Source organism: Camellia sinensis, chromosome 11 (assembly GCF_055761805.1).
Source record: "Camellia sinensis isolate YWXY chromosome 11, ASM5576180v1, whole genome shotgun sequence".
NCBI lineage: Eukaryota > Viridiplantae > Streptophyta > Magnoliopsida > Ericales > Theaceae > Camellia > Camellia sinensis.
Window position 1 is genome coordinate 83,513,298 of NC_138971.1, and position 25,520 is coordinate 83,538,817.

Here is a 25,520-nt window from a genome sequence, read left to right on the forward strand (position 1 = left end):
AGGAGGAGAATTGAATGTAACAAGGGCCCTTATATGGCCCCACTAACTTAAAATTATTAATATTAAATAATTGAGGCACTAGACCCTCAATTTAATCAGTTTAATCTGACCCGAATAAATTTCCAATTAAGTTTCACCGTAGGCTCTAAAAATTATGCCAATCACAATGGCGTAACAATTTCGGGTTCTGTGGCCGATAGGGCCCTCAATTTAATTTCCAAAGTAGTTTACTCAAACAGATATTCCTACAGTGAACAGATAGAATTGCAAAATCACATATATTCACATAATGGCACATAAAGTCAGGCTGAACACGTAATCATATTCAAATTAAGGACCAATTTAGCATAATGCAGAACAGGGGTATCACAGTTTGTTTGGTATCGATTTCATTTTCAATGTTTTTATTTTTCTTGTCTTTCGGAAAAAATCGATGAAAAGTTCGAAAACACTAATCATTTTCCTATTTGTTTTTCAATTTCTTGTGAAAACAATTTTGAAAATTTAGAAAACAGTTTTAAAATGTTTCCATAAAGGCGGTGTTATTAGGAAATTTTCCCAAAATTAGTTTGCCAAACATCCTTCCTCCCTGTTTTCAATGTGTTTTAAGTATTGCGTCAAACAGTAACTTTTTTAATCTATTCCCATGGTTGAATTCTTGAGTTCTGAGGTGTGTGAGAGCCAACCCATACCATTCATCCAACAGATCATTGATCCCACCTCTTCTAAAACAAAAAAAATTCAATTGTTGGCAGAATTGTGCCATGCCAATACATGCCTAGGACACTCTTTAAGGTTATTTGTTATCTATGAAGCATGGGTACGGGTACGGGTAGTACGATATGGGTACGTCGATACAATCAAATCCCAAAAAAGTGTACTGGTACGGTTTGGAAAGTTTGTAAAAAAATATTTATTTTTAATTTGGAGTAATGCAAAATTTGATTAAATGGTTTAATATGTTAACATCCAACCTACAATTAACATTTAATGCTAAAAGTAAAGGTATAAATCAAAATTAAATGTCATCATATTAAATAAGTTACAAACCATAGCTTAATTTTAAAATCATGCTAAGCATTACACTACAAATAAAAAAAAGGTCTAGTGGAAGCAATTTTATCTTTGTAGTAGAAGAAAATATTGTTTCAATTGAGATACGGTATACTAGGTACATTTGGGTAAGCCAAAAATTAAGAAGAAAAATTTTGAATATGTGTTTCGTGTACTCGATACGTATGCAGAAGTATCATACTAAGTATCACACGCCAGAAGTATCCGGTATGGGCATGACGGCATGTTTGTTGAAGTATCCGTGCTTCATAGTTTGTCCTCTTTATATCAGGCTTGCATTTTCTTGAGAAAATGATGCTCTTTTAATATACTCAGATGACTGTGACTTGGACAAGTGGATATGGAATCAATGAAGCAGAACCTTTTGTTGAATGGGGTCCACAAGGAGGAGAACAAAGGCAATCCCCGGCTGGAACATTGACTTTTGACCGCAACAGCATGTGCGGTGCGTAATACTTTTTTTTTTAATTTTTCTTGTAAGCTATACTTGGTTATGGATTGAAGTGTATGAATTTTTTACTATAAATCAAACTTATTTGGGTAACATGTTTTCACAAAATTTTCAAAAGTTGGATGTCAAATGGAATAGTTTGACCTCAACAAATCCAAAAAAAAAAATAAATAAATAAAAAAAGAGATAAATGAACAATATGAATATCTCTTTTTTTTTTTTTTGGAGCCCATGTAATGGCCCAAGTGGTCACGAAGAGGCAACTTAAGTCTCAAGAGTGTGAGATTTCAAGTTCAAGTTTACGGAGAGACGTTGGCTTTCATTGTAAGCTAACTCTACTAACATACTAAATGCTATGTTGTGCCCAAAAAAGAAAATTTTAGTTTTATTTTTATTTTTTATTTTTAAAGATTTGATTAAAACTAAAACTAAAACAAAAAATATGTTTGGTATACACATGTTTTAAAAACAAGTGAAAGGGGTGACTGGTGGGAGGTGGTGGCCGAAGATGGTTGTCAACGGTAAGAGATTGTGCTAAGAGGTGGTTATCGGTTGCCAGGGTTGGTTTCTAGTCACCAATGGTGGGAAATGGTCGGCGGTTGCCAAATGTGATTGCTAGTTGCAGGCAGTAATCGCCCAATTTCTGATCGTTGGAGATGGTAGTCAACCACTAGATATGGCGATTGAAGATCATGGCCAAAGATGGTTGCCGGTTGCGAGATGTGGTGGTCGGAGAAAGTCATTGGCGATTGTGGCTGGTGGTTAGTGGTGGCCGGATGTGGTGACAAGTGGCGACGAGCAATGGGTGGTGGCTGGAGGGGATGGGAGGAGGAAGGAATGAAAATTTTTTTCATAAACAAATGAACCAATTTTTTGTGATTACAAAAATATAGTAAATTTTGCAAATTGTTTACAAGTTTTAAAATATGAAGTTTTGTTTCTAGTTTTTAAAATTTTTGTAAATATAAAACATTATGAAATAGGCCCCTTATATGGTGTACATCTCTGTTTCATATATTTATAATGCATATCGTTGAACAACAGTATTTTTAGATGTGTAATGTAATGCTCATTGTAGATTTTAAAATTACAAATAAACAGTGTGCACACTTGATGGGTGTGATTGAATTCAAAATGTGAAAATTAAAACATTTTATAAATCTGAGAAAACCAACAGTTGAGAGGTTTTACAAAAAAAAAAAAAAAAAAAAAAAACCCTGAATTTTGGCATAACTGCCAATGTACTGTATATTTACCCATGTAACTGCTATAGGAGTGTTTTTGGAAAAGCTGAAAAATGGAGACATCAACACCAACTCCATGCTGGTCCATGTTCGTATCTGCAAATCATATATTTGAATAAAAATGCCATAAAATTATAATGATTTTGAGTACATGTTATATTCATTGTTTTGTTATGACCAAAATTTAAAGGATTTAGTAACCCTAAGGGATTGTCCTGGTGGTAAGGCCTTGGGTCTTAGGAGTGTGCTCCCTAAGGTTCAGAGATTGAAACTTCTTAGGTGCTAACAATTCCTTGGGGCTATCGGATTGGGAAAAAACCCTTGAACTAATCGTGGTGCACTTGCGTAAACTCCTTGCTGAGGGCTTGTACTCTCCTGGGGATTAGTCGAGCTTTGATTTGGACACCCCAATACCAATAAAAAAAAATAAATATCAATAAATAAATAAATAAAGGATTTAGTGGTTTTCATTTATATGTTCCCATAAATCGGATATAATAACAGCATAAAAGGTCATTTAGCACCTCCTTCTGGTTTATGGGAAGCAGAATGGGTATTCTAGGGAACGTTTTTTGTTTGTTTACTTTATTAACTTGGTTTAAATTAACCGAATGATTTCACAGCTGACTTATTGGGTAGGTAATTCATTTTGTATCGTCTACATACAGATGCTCCAGCAAGAACAGTGAGGTGGCGTGATCCTGGATTCATACATACTAGTTTTCTGAAGGAGTTGTGGCCTAATTTAGTGTATGTCAGATCTTATGCTTGCGTGTGATAATATTTTGAACCTGTCAAGAGTCATCAAATCTCTTGGTACTTTCATGACCCAACTCTTTGTGAACCCTTTGCTCCTACTTCCATTTCTTAAAATCAATTCCAAATTTCCCGCCTTTATTAATTGAAACCTTTATGTGTTATATTTTATGAATAGAAGTGAAAGCAAGTTGAATTTTTTTATCCCAAGTGTAACAGGTCACCATTTCTACCCGTGGAGTTAATTCAATTGATGATTGAAACTTACATATCAACTGTAATGCTCAAAGAATCTCAGATTTATAGTTATGTGTTTTCTACCTGAATGTAATGATCCTGATTAAATCATAAAAGGTATATATAATGTGTTATTAATTTGGAGATTCATACATTAACCAAGTTGTTGTACCTTTAACATATGTTCTTTCCTTTCCATTTCTTTCCTATTGATGGTTTTCTTGAAAGGTTAAATCCAGATTGTAATATCTTTTAGCTAGATGAGTTGCATTGAAGATAGAAAGTGCTACTCAATGGGTTACCAAGGAGTTTTGCTGTCAGTTCTTCAGTTTTACTTGCAATTTAACACCAGATATGTTTCACATCAATTATGCAGATATACTTACAGGCTGGGGCATAGATTGTTCAATGGTACATACATTTGGAGTCCACATTACCAATTTAGGGCGTCTCCTTATCATGGTCAAAACTCTCCACAACGTGTAGTCATCTTTGGAGATATGGGAAAGGTTTGAGAACTCATGTGACAAACTCTACTATGCATGCTGAAACATATCATTTCATATATTTCTAAGTTCTAAATATGACATTGTTTTTAAAATATCTATCCCCATAAACCTATACAGGCATTTAAGACACCAAACATGTAACTACATGGTAGCTGTTAGAATGTGTTAGAATATTTCCTATTTTATTCTGTTGAATATTCAGTATTCTTATTTTATGCCTTATGGCACTCCTGTAATTCTGGTGATGATTTAATATAAAAAGGGATGAGATACCACTCATACCTCTAACTTTTCTTTTCTGAAAAATAACATGGTATAAAAAGCCACTCTAAAACCCTAGAACCACAACCCTACAGCCACCTCCACACCACCACCGCATCACCACACCAGCCGAAATCCACACCACACCAAATGTCATCCCCTTAGGGATCCGGCAGTACCAGTCATAGTCTCCTAGGGCCCCGACAGGCCTAGTTGCTAGCACCCTAGGGCTCGTCGGAGCCCCCCTTTTTCCAGCCCAGGTCTGTCGGCAGCAGGCTTGGAGATTCAGTCGGGTGGATTTTCCACCCTCCTTAGGCTGCCGACAGCCACTCAAGACCTTTCTGGTTCAGTCGGCTTTCTGGTTCAAGTCGACTCTTCTTTCTCTTTGGTTCAGTCGACTCTCTCTCCTCAGTCGACTGTGTTGGCTCTATCTTGGGTCTGGGTTGAAGCCCTTATTCGGTAATCTCATGTAATTTTGTCTTCTCTTTGCTTTGTTTTTTTCTATCAAAGGAAAAAAAAAATGTTCTCTTAAATTACTTTTTTTGGTTTTGTTTGGTATGTTTCCCCCATCTTCCAGGTTTGTGATTAAACCAGTGTTTGTTGTGAGGGTTCTTAAGTAGAGTATTCATGGCAGAATTGACTCGTGAGTCTACTACTTCACATGCTTCTTAGGGCGTGAGTCCTGGTTTGCCTACTACTATGACTGATTCCCTCAACCCTAGCCAGAAAATCACCACCTCTCTCTTTAATGGTCAGAATTATCTAGCGTGGTCGTGGAGTTTGACTATATTTTTGAAGAGCAAAGGGAAGCTGGGATATGTTGATGGGCGCTGTAGACACCCCATTTTTGACCGTCCTCAAGACTTGGACGTCACCGTTTGAACACACGGTGATCTTCCATGTTTGTGTTCGTTTGGAGTTCCCGGAGGTCTCGGCTCGCGCGCCTTGCCTCAGGACCCCCGAACTCGACCGTTTAGTGTCTGGTTTTGCACCAAACACTTGCATCTTGACCTTAAGAGGCACGGTGGGGCTTGTAGACCATCCCCACCCACCACCGGCAGTGGCTAGAGGCCACCGGCTGGTGTTTGCTGCCACCGGCAATTTTTATTGCCGGCCGGCACTATTTTGTGCCAGTCGGCACTCTTTTTGGCAAAGATGGCATTTTTGGCCGGCTGATTGCTGTTCATCTGCTTTTGCAGATATTTTTAGACAGTTGTCTTACTTTTGCATCCCTCCATACACGTGTATGGAGGGATCTCCCTCTTATGAAGCTTGTCTTGTAAGCTTTACAAGACAAGAAGCTTCTATATAGAGGAGCTCTCTCTCTTGTTACAAGGGTTGGAGATTTTGGACATTGGAGGGAGAGAAAAATACAGACCAAGCTCTGGTTTTAGGGTTAGGATTAGATACACATCCTATCTCTCTCTCTTTTTTCCCTCTTGTGTGTGCAAAATAGTGTTTAGTTCATACTATTGCACACAAACACCTAGTGTTTCACCTTCCTTTGGCTCTTGAGGTTCTAAAGGACTGGTTTTGAAGTTTTGGTGTTGGATCCAAGCTAAAGGAGGCCATTGGAGCACCATTTGTGAAGGGATCATCAAGGGTAAGAAACTTACACCTTTTTTCCCCAATTTTGCATTGATTTTCTACCTATCTTAGAGCTGTTTTTGTGCTTATTGTATAACATAAAAAAGTTCTGTTTTTAAGCCCTCTTTATTGTTTATTAAGAGTGTTTTGTTGTTTGAGGGTGGTTGACCCCCCTTAGGCCTTGAAAGGCCTCATTTTAGTCCATTTTGTGCTAGCTCCGGGATTTTGGTGTTGGGGTCTCTTCACCACTGAAATCTTGAGGGATTTCAGTGGTGAAGATGATGCCTTGAAGTTCCAAGAAGGAGAGGGCCACCCCCTCTCCTTGTTGTCCTTGAAAAGGGCAAATTTTGGCCTCTTGAGAGAGCATTATGCTTGAGTGTGTGTTGAGCATGTTTGGGCTGTTTTTCATGCTTATATATCCATAATATAACATGATTTCAAGTTGGTTTTGGTACTCCATGCATGCTTAGCATAGTTGCCATGTAATGCCTTGTTTATGCCTTAATATGCCTTAGGTTGTTAGCCTTTGTTGGAGCATGTTTTAGGCTTAGTCTTGTGAAGACTATGTGCATATTTTGCCATGTTTTAGGTCTGTCCATAAGTGTTTGGGTTGATTTTGGCATGCTTGATATAGCTCCTTTGTATTTGGGCTTGTTGGCCTTGAGTATGTGCATGTGTAGCATGACATCTTTGCATCGATTTGGTGATTTGGGGTCACTTTATATGTTATTTCAGTCCCATTTCCATGCTTGTTTGATTGCCTTGCATGCATCTTTAATGCCTCTTAAGCTTGTATAGCAATACTCCATGTTTCGGTGTTTATGCATGCCTTTGTTTTTGAGTCACTTAGATGCCATCTAAGTAGTCCTTTAGCTTTGTTTTAACATGCTAAACCTCTGATTTTGGTCCTTCCTTTCATGCCATGTTTGGTCTTGTTAAGTGTAGTTCAATGCCCCATTGATTTGCTTTGAACACTTAGGTCATTTGATGCATGCTTGGCTTAATTTGTTGCTTTGTTTGGCACCATGTATTAGCATGATTTTCAGAGCTCATGTTGCATGCTAATTGTTCATGATTGTCCCTTTCAAGTGTGCTTGAGGGTTGTCTAATTTGTGCCTAAGTGTTGGCCTTCCAACATATGTATGTGTGCATGTGTTTTGGTCTCCATTTTTGGGCATTAATGGCTACTGTTTTAGGCCTATTTAGAGTTGCCTAATTCATGCATAAGTCCATCTTTGCATCCATTTGCATGCCCCTATGTTTGCTTGTATGCTTGCATAAGCTTGTCACCATGCCATGTTGCACCCTTAGTTTGTATGTTTAGGTTGCATTGCATCTTGCATGCATGCCTTGTTCCTTGACTTAATGATAGGAATTAGGCCTTGTTTGGTTTGATTGGTTTGCATTGCATTTGAAATCAAAGTTGCATACTTGGTTCTTTGGGCCATCCTGCATGGAAATGCGTGATTGGTGGTCCGAGAATCGAGGCACATGCCCCTTTGAGTCATTATCATGATAAGGGACATGGTTGGTGCATATATGCCTTGAATTGTGCTGCCATGCTTTGCCTTGTCCTCTGTTGCTGTCATTTGCAGATTCTGCAGGAACATTCTGCCGACCGGTAGTGTAAGGTGCCGGCCGGCAACAATTTCTCTGCCGACAGCTTCATTTTGTGCCGATGGCTACACACCAGTGCCGGTGGTGATTCCACTCAGCCGGTGGCACTCCCCAGTGTCCAGGGATGCAGTCCTGAGGTTTTGACAGCCTCCAGAGGAGTGAAGGAAGGAAAACAGAGGCAGCCTATGCATGGCGGCGCGTTTCCCGAGGCGGTTTACTATTTTTATTTAGCTTAATTTAATTTGTTAATTAAATTAATTAATTTGTAATTTTTAATTAGCTTGCGTAGTTAATTAATCTGTAATATTTATTTGGTCCCTCCGAGCAAGGGCAAATCTGTAAAGTGTGTGTGGGTGCTACGTATGTCTTCCAACCTCACTTCTTTCTTCCCTTTTATTTACCTGCTTACGATGGTAGATTAGGGCACGTTTAAATTAGCATACCTTATGCTATGCATGTGTGCATCCATGCATTTGTATTGCATGCATTAGGCTCGGTACATCACGCTAACTGCATTTGTACTTCAAATTCTAAACTGAATATGTGATAGTTGTGCATTCTCACATGCCATGTTTAGGATAGCCGAGCCTATTCTAGCAACACTTGGTATGCGATGCATTAGGCACTTAACATGGACTTGGATCATGCATGTTTGCTAACGAGTTCTTTGTTTTGGCACGGAGTACGATGTAAGTATTTCCTCTTTAGCATATCGCATGAGTGTGAATGTTGCCATGACAGCATGCTTAACATGTGGCTAGATGCTTATGTGTTATAAACTGCTTGGATGCCTGTGGGTGAAGGTTAGATTGTTTGAGTTGGAAGAACTCATTGAAATCCGTGTTTTAGCCTACGTGCGAGTAGCAAATCCAAAACATTTTCCAAAACAAACGGATATGCAATGCTTACTTCCAAATTAGACAATCTAGTCTATACTTGTTTGCTGCGCGCATAACATAGTAATTCTAGGCTAATAAACGGAGTAAGAATACATAAAGTTTTCAAAAACGAATATCACGGTTAGTAGAGGCCGGTCTTCGGACCAGCGAAAGGGGGTGCTCATAGCTGACCTTCCCCGATCGTACCCAAGCTCCTGAGCCGAGACAACTCCGGTGATGACGGATATGTGGCCTTCGGCACCGAGTCAGGGTTTCCTAAATTTCCCCATTTTAAAAATATTTAGGTGGCGACTCTGTATCTGGCAAAGCAGTCCATGTTTGGCACTACTTTTTCAAAAATCTGTTTCTCAAAACGATTTGCCAGATTTGGACTCTTTGGTTCAGATTAAGAACCGCGACACAAAATTGCGAGTCCGAACTAGTAGCGTGAGGCCCACGCGGGCGCGTCTACAGGCACGTTCAGGCTCCCAGTTCCACAGATCTAGGTTATGATCATTGGGAGATTACCAATTCTCTTATCATGGGCTGGTTGATACATTCCATGGTTTCGGAGATTGGTGAGGGATACTTGTTTATGGACACAGCACAGGATATTTGGGAGGCTGTGGCCGCTTAGTATTCCCACAAAGGCAATTTTTCCCAAACTTTTGAGTTGTGACGCTCAATTGACCGGTCCGTCCAAGGTAAGATGACTATCCTCCAGTATTTTACTTTCTTTAGTAATGGGTGGAAGAGACTTGATCATCTTCAGGGCTACAAGCTTGTCTGTCCCATTAATTCTGCTAGGTATCAAAAATTTGTTGAACAAGTGCGGGTCTTCAAGTTTTTGGAAGGTCTGAATGTGGAGTTTGATCCTGTTAGGAGTCGTGTGCTGGGTATGGATGTGCTTCCTTCTCTCCAAGAAGCGTTTGCTTATATGCAGAATGAGGAGAGTCGTCGTTCTGCTATGCTTCTGTCTGCCTCTTTTGATCGATCTGCCCTAGTTTCTACACCCTCTCGAGATGGGAATCGTGGTTCTCGTCCTCCTTTTGAGAATGATACCCTTTTTAGCGACTATTGTCGTCGTGCTCGCCACACCTGTGAGACTTGTTGGAAGTTGCATGGGCCGCCATCTAGGGGTAGTGGAGATCGTTCTGCGTCTCGAGGGGATCGCTCGGGTCAATCTAGAATGCTCGGGTTCATCATTCTGATATAGTTGAGCCACAGTCCCCTGCTCCGGCTGTTTCCTCTGCTGATATCTCTGGGTTTTCTACTTCTGAGTTGGAGGTTGCTCTTCACCACTTGTTAGACCGTCGGGCATCTGGTTCATCTTCAGGTAACTTTGCACATTCAGGTAACTTAGCTTTTTCTACAAGTGCTTTCCTATCTCATCAACTGTTGCCTTGGATTATCGATTCTAGTGCTTCAGACTATATGTCTGGGTCTTCTAATTTGTTATCCGCTTATACCCCTTCTTCAGGATAGGATAAAGTTAGAATTGCTGATGGTATCATTTCTTCTGTGTCAGGAAAAGGTGTAATTCATGCCATTGCTTCCCTTCCTTTATCTTCTGATTTGTAATATATTTGGCTCCTAATTGACCCACTTTTAAAGGTTATCAAATGCTCATCTCTCTTCTTATACATAATATTGACCACCACTAGGTCAGAAGTCAACACAAAATCTAAAATACTTTCTCCAGCTTCATTTCTATCACCAAAACCATACCCACTATGCACTCTCTCATACCCTAGTTTATCTACTCCTACATGGCCATTGAATCACCACCTATAACTAGGTTTTCTCCTACGGGTATCTCCTGTAGTACCTCATCCATTTGGTCCCAAAAAACTTTCTTAGTTTGATTATCTAATCCTACTTGGGGGGCATATGCACTAATAACGTTCACTATATTCTCACCAATAACATGTTTAATTAACATAATCCTATCGCCTTTCCTAATGACAACAATTACATTTTTTATAAGACCCTTGGAAAGTATTATTCTTACCCCATTCTTGTGTCTATCCTTGCCACTATAATATAGTTTAAAACCGGTATCCTCTATATCCCGAGTTTTCTCACCCGTCCACTTAGTTTCTTGTACGCAAGTTATATTAATTCTTCTTCTAATCATGGTATCCACCAATTCCATAGTCTTACCAGTTAAAGTTCTTATATTCCATGTGGCTATCCTAAATCTATAACCTAGGATTAGTTGCTTTATCCACGCTCGTCCATAAAAAAGGCGAAAACCTTTGCTCATTCTTCACTGCACCTAGGCGTTGATGCGGCGCCCCTTGCTCACTTTTCGAAACACCCTGAGGCAGGCGCAATGTGTCACTTAAGGGAAACAACTTAGTATTTAATCGAATGGCTTTTTTACGTGTTGGTTGTCGGCTGCCTAACACACAATCCTTCTCCTTTATCCGAGCTTGGGACTAGCGGAGTTGTTAAGCAACCCCGGCGGAGTTTTTTCAAACTTGTTTATAATTTTTTTTTAAAAAAAAACATTAAAAAAAAATCAAAGAACTCAACTAAATTTTTGTATAATTTATTTTTTATGCAACATAGTTACCAAAGTGTCATTTTTCCATCCAAAATTGGACAGTACTTTGTTTGGGGAGCAGATTGAGAAAAATTACAAACATTAAGGGCCAAAGTAGGAGGAAGGAATACTTTAAGGGCAACCAAAGTGGGAAAGTTTTTAAACTTAGGGGGAACGTTTAATTTACCCATTTTCATGCCATGTTGTCGCTGTCCACGTGGCGCCACGTGGCATTTTCTGTCCAAAATTAGATGGAAGTTTGTTTTGGGAGTAAATTGGAAAAAATTTCAAATGTTAAGCACCAAAGTGGGAAAAAAATATTTTAAGGATGAGAGTGGGAAAACCCTAAAACTTTGATGTAGAATGATTAGGGCAACAACAAATCTGGGTTTTGGGGGCTGATTTTAATTGGATTTTATGGCAATAAAAATATAGGGGACAAGTAGGGTTTGTTTTGGGTAATAAATGGTTTAACCATGAAAGATGAAATTTTGGGGCTGTTTAGGGGCTGTGAACAGTGAACAGTACTTTAGGCTGTTAAAAGTGCAGAAAATAAAAGAGGGAAAGGACAAGAAAAAGATAGGTCTAGGTATCACACTTAGATTCTATAGAAATCGCACCCAAGGTTAGGGTTGCATCACACAAACCCAAACAAGTTTCAAAGCTCTCAAAATTCTATAAAATATCAACTCTATTGAAGTATAAGCTATCGCTTTATATAGAATTTGGAAACTTCCTATACCAACTAGAACCAAAAAAAGAACTATTATAATATCTTTGACTTTCAAAATCATTTCAAGACCAAATAAGAAATATAAATAAAATCCAATTAAATAACTTGACTCACAAGATGATCCATGGGCGATCCCCTACAACCCATGACAATAATAATGAAAATTACTAAAATACCCTTCATCTAAAAGTCCTAGAAAACATAAAAATAATCATAAAATAAGACTAATAATACTAGACACATAATTATATAAGATTCCTAATAATTTCTCTTTGAAATCATGCCAACGTCTAAATATTATCACTTCTTTGAATTTAGTCTTCCTTGAGCTTCTTATGCTCTGCATCAAACTTAAGGGGGCAAAGTGTAAAATAGTTATATGTTTCTTTGTGTGTAAAAGTACTTAATGTCCAGGCTTTAAGTTTACTAATAAGTGCTAATACTTAGCTGCAGTTTTAAAATATTCTTTTCCATTTTCCACCTTGCAGGATGAGGCTGATGGCTCTAATGAATATAATAATTTCCAGCATGGCTCTCTTAACACTACTAAGCAACTCATTAGAGACTTGGAGAACATAGATATAGTGTTTCACATTGGAGATATTTGCTTTGCAAATGGCTATCTTTCGCAGTGGGATCAATTTACTGCACAAATTGAGCAAATTGCCTCAACTGTGCCTTACATGGTTGCGAGGTTTGTTGGAACTTTTTGCAAAAATTGTTAGAGCATATAAATACTGAACTGGATGATTTTGGTGGAGCATATATTGTGTTGGTTGATGATTTATCTGTGCAGCGGTAATCATGAGCGTGATTGGCCGGGAACAGGTTCCTTCTATGGGAACATGGATTCAGGAGGAGAGTGTGGTGTCTTATCCGAGACGATGTTCTATGTTCCTGCTGAGAACACGGATAAATTCTGGTATGGGACACATTATAATAACAACTAGTTAGATAGTTGTTTTAATTTTAATTTTTTGTTTAATATGCACATATATAGGCATATATGTTTAAAGATTTTACTTTCTCACATTTTGCCTTCCACCGCTTGATAGTACTCTCTCTAAATTCTACATTTAAGTAGAGAATATGAATGTAGGCCATCTTAAATGATTTATGTGAATTCTGTAGAATCGTTGAATGCATGAACTACAGTAATATCGCAAATATTTGAACAACTTCCGATGTAGGATGGTGTATTTATTGTTATTAATTTCAAAAGGGCAGCACAGGCCCAATTTGGGTAGGGGGTCCAGCTTTTCTGCAGTTGGGAGAGAGGACTGGACCCCAACAGTGTGCTTTGGTGTGCCCTACTTGGGCTACATCGATATTCTGAGCTGTTTATTTTTATTTTCTTTTCTTTTGTGGAGATGATCCATGAAAAAAAATAAGATTGATTTGATAATTGTATGAGTTGAATTTTGTAATAAGGAAATAAAGTTGAATATCGAGAGAGAATAGAAACAAAAAAGATGAAAGAAAATGTTCTAAGAACACAAATGATTAATGTAGTTTGGCCAATATTGACTTGTGTTCACGCACACAAAGCTCTATGGGTTACATTTTTTCTATTTTTTTTTTTTGGGTAAGTCATAAATAAAACAATGAAATATACATGTGTACAAGAGGCATACCCCAGGAAACTACATGTCAATACAATTTCCAACACCACCCCACTAAAATAGTTAGGAAGGATATCAAACAAAGCACAAAAGTTATCATAATGTGTTGCCAATGTATTATGCCCCTAGGAGCGATATATTGGCAACAATAACAAAATGACAAATAACAAATGATACATAAACCTAAGTTTTGCTCATTCCACCACCAAACTAACAACCGAAACAACAACCAAGACCAATGGGCACATCGTTTGTAAGAACAAGCGCAACCAACCATACCCCACGAATTGTCCTCGCAACCCCTAGTCTCTACAACGACTAATAAAGAGTCTCGATTCCCCATAGCAATGACCCGCTGATAAAGAGCCTCAATTCCCCATAGCAGTGACCCTCTCAATCACTCTCAAGTCATGTCGGAAGTGGCATAAGAACATCACCTATGTGTCACATGAAGCTGCATGGTCAATTTTAGGAATACAACGAACTGATCTGAAATAGCAGACAAGGCTTACGGTACTCAAAAACAAACACCACCTCATAGCCAGGACATGCCATGACATAGAAGAAAGAATCCAGCCCCATGGAGGAATCCTAGCAAGCACAACATCTATAAACAATGAGAGTCCACCAAACCATGCCAACTGCACTCACATCTCTCAGTCTCTCCCATGGCTAATCAAAGAGCCTCAATTCCCCATAATAGTGACTATCAAGCCATGCTGGAAGTGGCCTCTGAACAAACCAGGTTGAAATCCCTTCAATTAATGAATTGAGAGAAATCAAAGATAGCAAAAATCATGATAATCACAAATCATGAGATCTTCATATATTCTAATATTTTCCATATCTTTATGAATATGCTCTTATCTTCAATACTCACCCTTCAAGTTGGAACACAGAACATTTGAAGTGATGTGTCCAAATTAAACTTGAACTTCAAAATAGGATGATCATCACAAACAGTTACAATGAAGTTGTCAAAAAACGACAACAATTGTGATTTCTCCCCTCAATAACGACTTGGAAGAACCTAGGTAAGGAATCAACATCTTGCAATAAAGAAATGTGCATGGAATCAACTTCATGCAGACACAATACACACATAATCAACATTGTGCAAATAGAGATTATTCTCTCCCTAAATGACAAATTGAGGGAGAAGCAACAAGAAATAGCGACAACTGAACCTTAACAAGCTTCAAGAACACCAAAAAGCAGCCAATCTAGAGACCAAAGCAACACCCAGGGAAGGGTTTCCAAATACAGGGCTTCATAAGCCCAATCAGCACCCAAACAAGGGTTTTCAAGCCCAAATAAAACAAAGGGCATCAACAGAAGCAGCAAGAGAGACAATTGTCGTGAAGAAAACCAGCCGGCAACCAAGGATGGCTTGGCAAGCCGAAGCCTATCAACAAACCATGACCACAAAACCACTCTAGGGATCAAATCAACACCTAGAGAACATGTACCTCAGAAGAAATCAATTGGGTAGGACATCCAAGCACAAAACCACCAAAATTGAACAATAAGGAGTGCTGGAAAGCAACAAGGCAGTAAACAAACTGGAAGGAACTCCTTCCTTTGCCAAGTTGACACCCAAGGAAGAAAAACCAATGAAGAAATCAAATGGGAGAGAGCAGGAGAGCAGAATGAAATAGGGCCAAAAAAGGTCTGAAAATACGTCAAAATTCGGAAGGGTGGGATCAGATGCTTCAATACCAAGTTGAATTTTGTAATAAGAAAATAAAGTTGAATATGCAGAGATAATAGAGACAGAAAAGATAAAAGAAAGAACACAAATGGTTAATGTGGTTCGGCCAATATTGACCTACATCCACACACACAAAACTCCATGGGCTCCATCTTTCATTCATTCACTTGATTATCTTGATTACATGGTACCCATAAAAATAGAATAAGAGATACAATCAAGAGGGAATATGAAAAACATGGAGAGCAGGAAAAACAAGTTTTATTTTCACAACCCAATGCATAATTCACTTGTACATCCATTACTTTGTAATTATTTATCCTACACCATGTTTTTGATATTTCCCCTACAATCAGATGCCTTCAGTTAAGGGATTAAGAGAAATTAAAGTTAGGAAAAATCATGATAAGCACAAATCATGAAATCTCCATATATTCTAATATCTTTAAAATCTTTAATAATATAATTTAATCTTCAACAGTATGCACATGATTCCATCAAATTTGTCTTTAAAAAATAACAATAAAATAAAAATAAAAATGAATGGCAAGTATATTTTGAAAATAGACCATCCATCTTTTATTCATGGATAATGTATACACAGGCACCTAAAAACTGAATAACTCAAATCATTGACATGGATCTCGTATAGGTCCCATAGACACATATTGTTTTGGTCCTATCATAACTGGAAAGAAGTTGGACCATTGGTTAAAATTAACTTTTTTTTTTTTTTTTTTTTTGGGATTTGGTATGGAACTATATTAAAGTTGTTCACTATGGATGTTAATTTTACATTTAGTTAATCCTTTAACCTGTAGCCATTTGATAATACCTATATTGTACATACACAAATATGCTTGGCTATTCATTAAACAGACTGAATATCATCAATATTTGGATCAACACCCCAGGTAGAATAGTTTAGTTATTGCTTTGCCTATTGCAGAAGCACGATGCATACTTATTGGGAACTTCTAAATGCACCCGCTAAATTCCTCAGTACATCCACTTCATGCATCACAATTCTTGGACCATATGCATAAACTCTTGTACCTTAAACATGATGTGGTTCTACTGAGAAATTTGGTGGGTGCAATTATAGGCTCCCATACTTAACATCTTCTTTTATCTCAAGATCATTATTTAATAAATTACACTGCCACCCCTTATATACTTGTGAAATAACACCGTCACCCCCTTTATTCTATTAAATATCACTCCCCTCCCTTCTTTTTGATATTAGAGTATCAATCTCATCCATCCGTGAGTCAACCGTTTGTTGACCAACGAAAATTGCTAATCCCAACAAATATATTTCATGCCTCCACTTTCAATGGCCACCTAGCAACTCCTTCCACACTCATCCTTCATTCTAGCTGAAGGAAAAAAATTCTAAGAAACAAAAAAATTAAAAGAAGTATTAGCCATCCACAACTCCCACCACTCCCATCCTCTAGTCTATCCCAACACCCCAAAAAAAAAAATTAAAAAAAAATTAAAAGAAGAATAAGATGAGTTGATCAATCAGAACAAATTAGAACAAAAATTAAAAGAAGAATTAACTTAAGGCATTTCATTAGATAACTAAAAGCATACTTACAGCTTGAATTGAATGTAAATGATCATGTAGACTATAATAAAAACAAAGACATTTTGCGGTTCATACATTTTATCAAACAATAAATTGGCAAAGAAAAATGAAAGAACACTTAAATTATTGTTGAAAGTGTATCATGAAAATTATACAATGTGAAACAGAGTGGTGCATTGTAATGGCAAAGGCATGTGAAGGAGGTCCATCAAGCATCTTCAAAACTCATGGCCTTCACTAGCCCCTTCCTCCATCGGAAACCACCTTAACCCACCACGACACATCCACGCCCATAGTTCAACCATCCATAACCCAAACCACCAGCCCCTCCATACCCACAATTCCACACTCTTCAACTCCCACTGCTCCAAACCCAGTCCTATCCCCATCCCAACCACCCAAAATGAACCGAATTATACATAATTTAACCAGAACCTACAAAATCATACATATAAATCAAACCTTATTTCGGTGATTTACAGAGAATATGGTAAAGAAGAGAGAGATGGTGGGTCTGTGGCTCATGGTGGACAATGAGCTTCCATGGACGATGGGTTCATTGTGATTGCGCTGGACGATTGCGGAAATCGTCATTGGGGCTGCGTTGGGTTGCGCTGGTGGTGGATGATAAGGCTACGCGGCTGCAACAATCACAGCTGCAGATGAGAAGAAGGTGACTGTGGATGGGATGCTGACAATCATTGCTGACAGAAAATCAGTAGAGTAATTGTCAGCAATCATGCTTGCAGATGAGATGGATGACTAGTCTGGTTTAGACGAATGCCTACAGCAATTGTTCGTTGGCCTGATTTAGGAAAAATATAAGAAAGAGGGAAAGAGAGAGAAGAATAAAGAGAATGGTCCATGATGGAGTTGTGAGGTAGTGGGAATGGTGGTTCAGGTTCAGAAGGTGAGTTGTGTCATATTAATGAAGAGAAAAATAGAGAGAGAAGAAAGAAAAGGGCTGCAAAAGTGTATGGGTGGGTGGGATATTATGATCATTTTATCATGTCATTTAACTGAGTTCTCTGACAAGGGAGGTCAGGGTGATTTTGGATAATAAAGAGGTGACAGTGTGATTTTGGATAATAAAGAGGTGACAGTGTGATTTCAGAATTATACAAGGGGTGTCACTGTATTTTACCCTATTTAATATCCTTAAAAACTACTTCACACTCTTGCTCATGTTTGTTGTGTCCACAGATTTTCTTCTTGGCCATGGAAAATTAATTTTGAAATGATTTATATGTAAAATTAATAAGCGTCCAACCTCAGTGCACATTCCACCAAAATTTCCTTCGTTTCTAGATTTACAAGGAACTACTGGCTCAAGTGCTATTATGTTCTTGCTGCCAGGTATTCCACTGATTATGGCATGTTTCGATTCTGCATAGCTGATACAGAACACGATTGGAGAGAGGGAACGGAGCAATTTAACTTCATTCAGCACTGTCTGGCATCCGTTGATAGACAAAAACAACCGTGGCTGATCTTCCTTGCGCATCGAGTATTGGGTTATTCTTCTGCTGATTGGTATGCTGATGAAGGATCCTTCGAGGAACCAATGGGGAGGGAGAGTCTTCAGAAACTTTGGCAGAAGTACAAGGTTGACATAGCCATCTATGGCCATGTGCATAACTATGAGAGGACATGTCCCATTTACCTGGTATTCTTAACTACACATCAAATGATTGAATGCTCTGTTTATATATATATAGATATTTTTCCTGGAACCACTCTATAGAAAAGTTGGCTCTCATCTTTTGTTCCATCTAACTTCCTAAACACCCTGAAAGTGGAAATGTCTTTTGGACAATTTTTAAGTTTGCTTGCTTATACTTGCTACTAGCCTACAACTCTGATTGCTTTCTTGGGAGAATGACTTTGGATGACCAGAAAAATGGTGTTCTAGAGGTGTAGAGGGAAAAGATTGATATAAGACAAAAGCTTCACTAAAATAATTTCTTCGGATGCACGAATATTATGTTTCCAGTAGCTGAAAACATGTGTTACTTTATGTTTTGGCAAGGTGTGCCATGGTTCAGGTTCTACCAAAGAAAGGATAAAACTGAAAGGGAAAAGGTCGTTCAAGAAATTTGCTATTAGAAATAACTAAAGAAATGATTATTGAGAAATCATAGTAGAATATTTTGTCTTTCTCACAACATCAGGGGTTTGTTAAGCTTTCACTTAATACGGAATAAATAAAATATTTCAGATGTTGATTTAAATAAAATCAACTTGTTCTACTCTCTTACAAGTTATAACTAACATTTTGGTGGTGGTTTTTGTTTTTGTTGCTACAGAACATTTGCACGAATGAAGAGAAGCACTATTATAAGGGCGGCTTGAATGGGACAATTCATATAGTTCCTGGGGACGGTGGAGCAAGCCTTGCGGACTTTACTAGCCTTCAAACCAAGTGGAGTGTCTGCAAAGACCATGATTATGGATTCGTAAAACTCACTGCATTCGACCATTCAAACCTTTTGTTTGAGTACAAGAAAAGCAGGGATGGGAATGTTTACGACTCATTCAGAATATCACGGGGTTATAGAGACATCCTGGCCTGCACTGTGGACAGTTGCCCGAGTACAACACTGGCATCTTGAGTTTTAAATGCCCTTCCCTTCCTTGCACACTGAATGTTAATTTCACAACTTGGTCATGTGTAGTGTGATATATGCAAACAATTGTTGGGTAATTACATAGTGGACACAAGTTTGTCAAGGTTAACCATCATGTTGCATACCATATGAACATATAAAGCGTGTAGATCACGACAGATTTACCGGCAATTAGCCAATGCTTCACTTGGCTCTGGACAGGTGTAGAGCGCGTAGACCTTGGATTTTTAAGTTGTAACATAACAATGGCTATATTAGGTTTATTAGGATGAGGGATTAGTAGTAGAAAAGAGCAAATATATAGGGTAATAGAGTATGTAAGTTATTCCATTTGTAAATTCAGCATAACTCAATATTATGGGAGTAATAACTAAAAATAATTAAAAAAGAAAGAGTTATAATTAAACATGACATAAGGTATAATTAAAAAACACTTGGATCATAACTAACATTATAATAAATCATAATTAATAACAAAATAGGTCATAACAAAAAATAGCAAAGGCGTGGTAACAAGGGGAGTGTGTGTACTGTTTGCACATTTGGTTACGATCTATGTCTTTGGTTATGACTTACTTGGTGTTAGTTATGACAGATTGTGATGTTAATTATGACATTATTTTGGTTATGATCCAAGTATTGTTTAGTTATATTTCATCTAATATTTGTTTATAATAGATATATATATATATATATATATATATGTATATATATTTATTTTTTTTTTGACTTGCAAATATAATATTTACTTTCTCTGGCCTTATAAAATTGAGTTATGACATTTGTAATAATCAAATTTACAAATGTTATGACATGCATATGATACACACCCATAGCATTACCTTATATTTAAACATTTGTTTAGGACAGTGCAAGAAACCTAATTTTTTTTGCCCAATCCATATTAATATGATAACTAGTCTTTTAATTTCATGTAAAAAAAATATATAAAAATTTTTGTAGTAATTATAAATATATATATATATATATAGACATAAAAGTTTCATCATAACCAAATACATAGAAGAAAATAAAGTTTTATTTCATTCCACTTTTTATTACTGTTACTCATGTTCTATCAAATTAACCCTGGAGTTTCTCTATTGTGCTAGATGATGGGCGGGCTTCATTTAGAATGAATTTTGATTTTTTAAAATTGATTTTTGAAAGTTTTTTATTTTATTTTTTGTTTTTTATTTTGAGAAAAGATAAAATATTATAGAATATGAAAAGTAACAAACAGTAGTTAGCTCTTATGGAAGGCAATCTTAGCAGCTACATGTGCTGCTTCCACTACCTTCCTAGGAGCCTTGGATATACATACATAATCTCCCAATCTGCCGTGTCGACCTTTTTAAACTTCTGAATAAACACTTGACAATCCGTAAGGATAGTGATAGCCTTGACATGCTGTTGGACACACCATTGCAAAGCTTGAAAACATGTTTTTACTTCAGTCATTAACGCAGAGAGGGCCATAGAAGTGTATTGTTTGTACGCAACAACATTACCACTACTATCCAAAGCAACCCATCCAACTCCAGCTTGTTTTGTGTGCTTCATCCATACTCCATCAATCAAAATCCTATCAAAACACGGATCTGGCAGCCAAGACATATTGCTAACAGCAGTAAAAGCATTATCTGAATTACAAGAAGCGTTGCTAGATGAATTAATCCATCCCTAAAGTTTTCGGCATTCTTGATCATTGGGACACCACACTTGTTGATTGATATTTTGAATAACCTGATGTGGATTATCAACCACCCCCTCGTAAACAAATTTGTTTCTTTGATCCCAGAGACCCCACCAGACTTCAATTGATTCTACCACTGCTTCCTCATTTGGAGCATCCTAAACCAATTTTCCAGCCATACTTGGACTAACACAACTTCACCAATATTAAAATCCTGACCCAACTGAGAGCCCCTACATACATATTGGGAGTATGGACATTGAAAACAAAAATGCTCAACAGATTCCTCATTTGCTAAACATCACGGGCAACTAAGATCAATCTCTACTCGATGATGAAAGTTACAAAGACCTTAACTGGAAAAATTCTATATAAAATTTTCCAAATAAAAAAGAGCCCACAAGATTAAAATTCCAAAGTTGTTTCTAGCAGTCTGTAGACACCCCATTTTGGCCGTCCTTAAGACTTCGGCTTTAATCCAAACACTCGATGATGAAAGTTATATTGTGCAAATTCTTCGAATCTTCAGCAAAAGAATTCAGTTTCGAGCTTCAAAACCAAGCCTTCCACCACATTAGGACTAAAACCCTTTTTTAGCCTGACTACTCAATGAGCAGCAGGGCCAAAATAATTGGCTGGCTTGCCAATTTATGAGCAGGTGTAATGACCCCAAAATGAATATCATGATTACATTAATTTAATTATGTGTTTAATTTTAATTGTGATATGTGCCACGTGTGAATTGAATGCTAATTATGTGTTTTGTAAGAGTTTTGAATCAAAATCTGCTCTGAATCCTGCTAAAATTTGAAATTGAGAGCTGTAAAGGGGACATAAACCAAAATTGATTACTTTATTATGATCAGCGTAATTTTTAGAGTCTATTATAAAATTTAATTAAAAATTGATTCATATCGAATTAATTAGATACCCAGTAAATTCTCAATAAATTTTCAGTAAATTACTCCGTAAATTCTAACTAAATTACTCAGTATATTCTCAGTAAATTCTAACTAAATTACTTAGTAAATTACAAAATAAATTCTCAGCAAATTACTCAGTACCTTACTTAGTAAATTCTTAGTAAATTACTCAGTAAATTGCTCAGTAAATTACTTAGTACCTTACTCAGTAAATTCCCAGTAAATTTTCAGTAAATTACTCAATAAATTGTTCAGTAAATTCTTAGTAAATTATCCACTAAATTCTCAACAAATTAGTCAGTAAATTACTCAGTCAATTCTTAGTAAATTCCTAGTAAATTCTTAGTAAATTACTTAGTACATTACAAAGTAATTATCCAGTAAATTCCTAGTAAATTCTCAGTAAATTGCTCAATAAATTCTCAATAAATTACACAGTAAATTTCATATAAATTATCAGTAAATTACTTAGTAAATTCTCAGTAAATTCCTAGTAAATTATTTAGAAAATTCCGAGTAAATTCTCATTAAATTCCAATAAATTACTTAGTAAACTCCCAGTAAATTCTCAGTAAATTCCCTGTAAATTACTCAGTAAATTCTCAGTAAATTACTTCGTAAATTACTCTAGAAATTCTTAGCAAATTACTCAGTAAATTCTCAGTAAATTACTCAGTAAATTCCCAGTAAATTCTCAATAAATTACTCAGCAAATTCCTAGTAAATTCTAAGTAAATTCTCAGTAAATTACTCAGCAAATTGCAAGTAAATTCTCAGTAAATTACAAATAAATTCCCAATAAATTCTCAATTAATTACTCGGTAAATTTCCAGAAAATTACTCAGTAAATTCCCAGTAAATTTTCAGTTAATTCTCTGTAAATTACTCAATAAATTCCCAGTAAATTCTCAGTAAATTCTAAGTAAATTACTCAGTAAATTCCCCCCAGTAAATTATTTTGTAAATTCTTAGAAATTACTCGGTAAATTACTCAGTAAACTCTTAATAAATTACTTAATAAATTCTCATTAAATTCTTAGTAAATTCTGAGTAAATTTTCAATAAATTCCCAGTAAATTCTCAATAAATTATCTGTAAATTACTTAGTAAATTCACAGCAAATTCTAAATAAATTACTAAGTAAATTCTCAGTAAATTACTTCGTAAATTCCAAGTAAATTCTCAATAAATTCTCAATAAATTACTTAATAAATTCTAAGTAAATTGTCAGAAAATTTTCAGTAAATTCCCATGAAATTCTCAGTAAATTCCCAGTAAATTTTTAGTATATTACTCAGTAAATTCTCGGTAAACTATTTAGTATAATCCTAGTAAATTCTCAGTAAATAACTAAAAATTACTTATAAATTTCTAATAAATTTTCAGTTAATCCTCTGTAAATTACTCAGCAAATTCCCAGTAAATTACTCAATAATTACTCAGTTAATTCCCAATAACTTATTAAGTAAATACGCAGTAAATTCTCAATAAATTACTCAGTAAATTCCTAATAAATTATCAGTAAATTACTTAAAAAATTACTCAGTACATTACTCAGGAAATTACTAAGTAAATCTCCCAATAAAATTCTTGTAAATTTTCTGTAAATTCTCAGTAAATCACTCAGTAACTTACTTAGTAAATTCCTAGTAAATTATTTGTACATTACTCAGTAAATTCTCACTAAATTCCTAGTAAATTTCCAATAAATTACTCAGTAAATTTTCAGTAAAGTCCTTGTAAATTCTCAAAAAAATACCCAATAAATTCTTAGTAAATTACTCAATAAATTTTCAGTAAAGTCCTTGTAAATTCTCAAAAAAATACCCAGTAAATTCTCAGTAAATTACTCAATAAATTTTCAGTAAATTCCTCAGTAATTCCCAATAAATTCTCATTAAATTACTCAGTAAATTCCCCATAAATTCTAAGTAAATTCTAACTAAGTTACTTAGTAAATTACTAAGTAAATTCTCAATAAATTATTCAGTACATTACTCAGAAAATTCCCAATAATATTTATTTAATTCTCAGTAAATCGCTCAGTAAATTCTCAGTAAATTACTTAATACATTACTCAGTAAAATCTCAACAAATTAGTCATTAAATTCCCAGTAAATTCTCAGTAAATTGCTCAATAAATTCTCAATAAATTACTCAGTAAATTCCCAATAAATTCTCAGCAAATTACTTAGTAAATTATTCAGTAAATTCCTCGTAAATTCTCAGGAAATTACCTAGTAAATTCCTAGTAATTCTCATAAAATTACTCAGTAAATTCTTAGTAAATTCTCAGTAATTACTCAATAAATTACTCGGTAAACTCTCATTAAATTACTCAGTAAATTCCTACTAAATTCTCATTAAATTCTCAGGAAATTACTCATTAAATTTCCAATAAATTTTTAATAAATTCTCAGTAAAGTACACAGTCAATTCCTAGCAAATTCTCAGTAAATTACTTCGTAAATTTCAGTAAATTTCTCAGTGAATTCTCAATAAATTATCTGTAAATTACTCAAAAAATTCTCAAAAAATTCTCAGTAAATTACTTAGTAAATTCTCAGTAAATTATTTAGTAAATTTTCAGTGAATTCTCAATAAATTACTGAGTAAATTACCAGTAAATTACTCATTAAATTCTCAATAAATTACTCAGTAAATTACTCAGTGAATTCTCAATAAATTACTCAGTGAATTTCCAATAAATTACTCAGGAACTTACTCAGTATATTCTCAGTAAAGTACCTAGTAAATTTCTAATAAATTCTCAGTAAATTACTTAGTAAATTCTCAGTAAATTACTCAGTAAATTCTCAATCAATTACTCTATAAATTCTCAGTAAATTCACAGTAAATTCTTAGTAAATTACTCTGTAAATTCTCAGTATACTACATAGCAAATTACTCAGTAAATTCTATGTAAATTCAGAATAAATTACTCAGTAAATTCCTAGTAAATTCTCAGTAAGTTCCTTTGTAAATTACCAGTAAATTCTCAGAAAATTACTCAGTAAATTCTAAGTAATTTACTTAGTAAATTACTAATAAAGTCTTAATAAATTACTTAGTAAATTCTCAGTAAATTAGTTAGTATATTGTAAGTAAATTCCAGTAAATTTTCAACAAATTCTCAGTAAATTCCCAGTAAATTTCTCAGTAAATCTGTAAATTACTCAGCAAATTTGTGATAACCTTGTTCCGTATTATGCTAATTGATCTTAATTATGATTGTGATTATGTGTTTAATATGATTTTGAGTGCTATTTATATGAATATATGTGGTTTTGAATTTCTATATGTTTACCATAGGGAAAATCTATTTGATTTTCTGCTTTAGAATTTAAATTGAAGGCCTTATCGGCCACAGAAATCGAAATTGATTACGCCATTGTGATTAGCGTATTTTTTAGAGCCTACAGTGAAATTTAATTAAAAATTTATTCGGATCA

General features: G+C 35.7%; 1 protein-coding gene across 1 annotated transcript in view; it reads left to right on the forward strand.

Annotated features, from left to right (window-relative positions):
* Nucleotides 1-19,841, forward strand: part of LOC145802452 (putative inactive purple acid phosphatase 1) — a 32,759-nt gene extending 12,918 nt beyond the window's left edge. Inside the window, exons 7-13 of the mRNA XM_082895170.1 lie at nucleotides 1,390-1,519; nucleotides 3,438-3,519; nucleotides 4,139-4,271; nucleotides 12,384-12,589; nucleotides 12,692-12,817; nucleotides 18,179-18,488; nucleotides 19,129-19,841. Coding sequence (XP_082751296.1) covers nucleotides 1,390-1,519; nucleotides 3,438-3,519; nucleotides 4,139-4,271; nucleotides 12,384-12,589; nucleotides 12,692-12,817; nucleotides 18,179-18,488; nucleotides 19,129-19,434 — 1,293 coding nt within the window. The 3' untranslated portion in view covers nucleotides 19,435-19,841. The remainder of the gene's footprint in view (nucleotides 1-1,389; nucleotides 1,520-3,437; nucleotides 3,520-4,138; nucleotides 4,272-12,383; nucleotides 12,590-12,691; nucleotides 12,818-18,178; nucleotides 18,489-19,128) is intronic.
* Nucleotides 19,842-25,520: the final 5,679 nt, after the last annotated feature.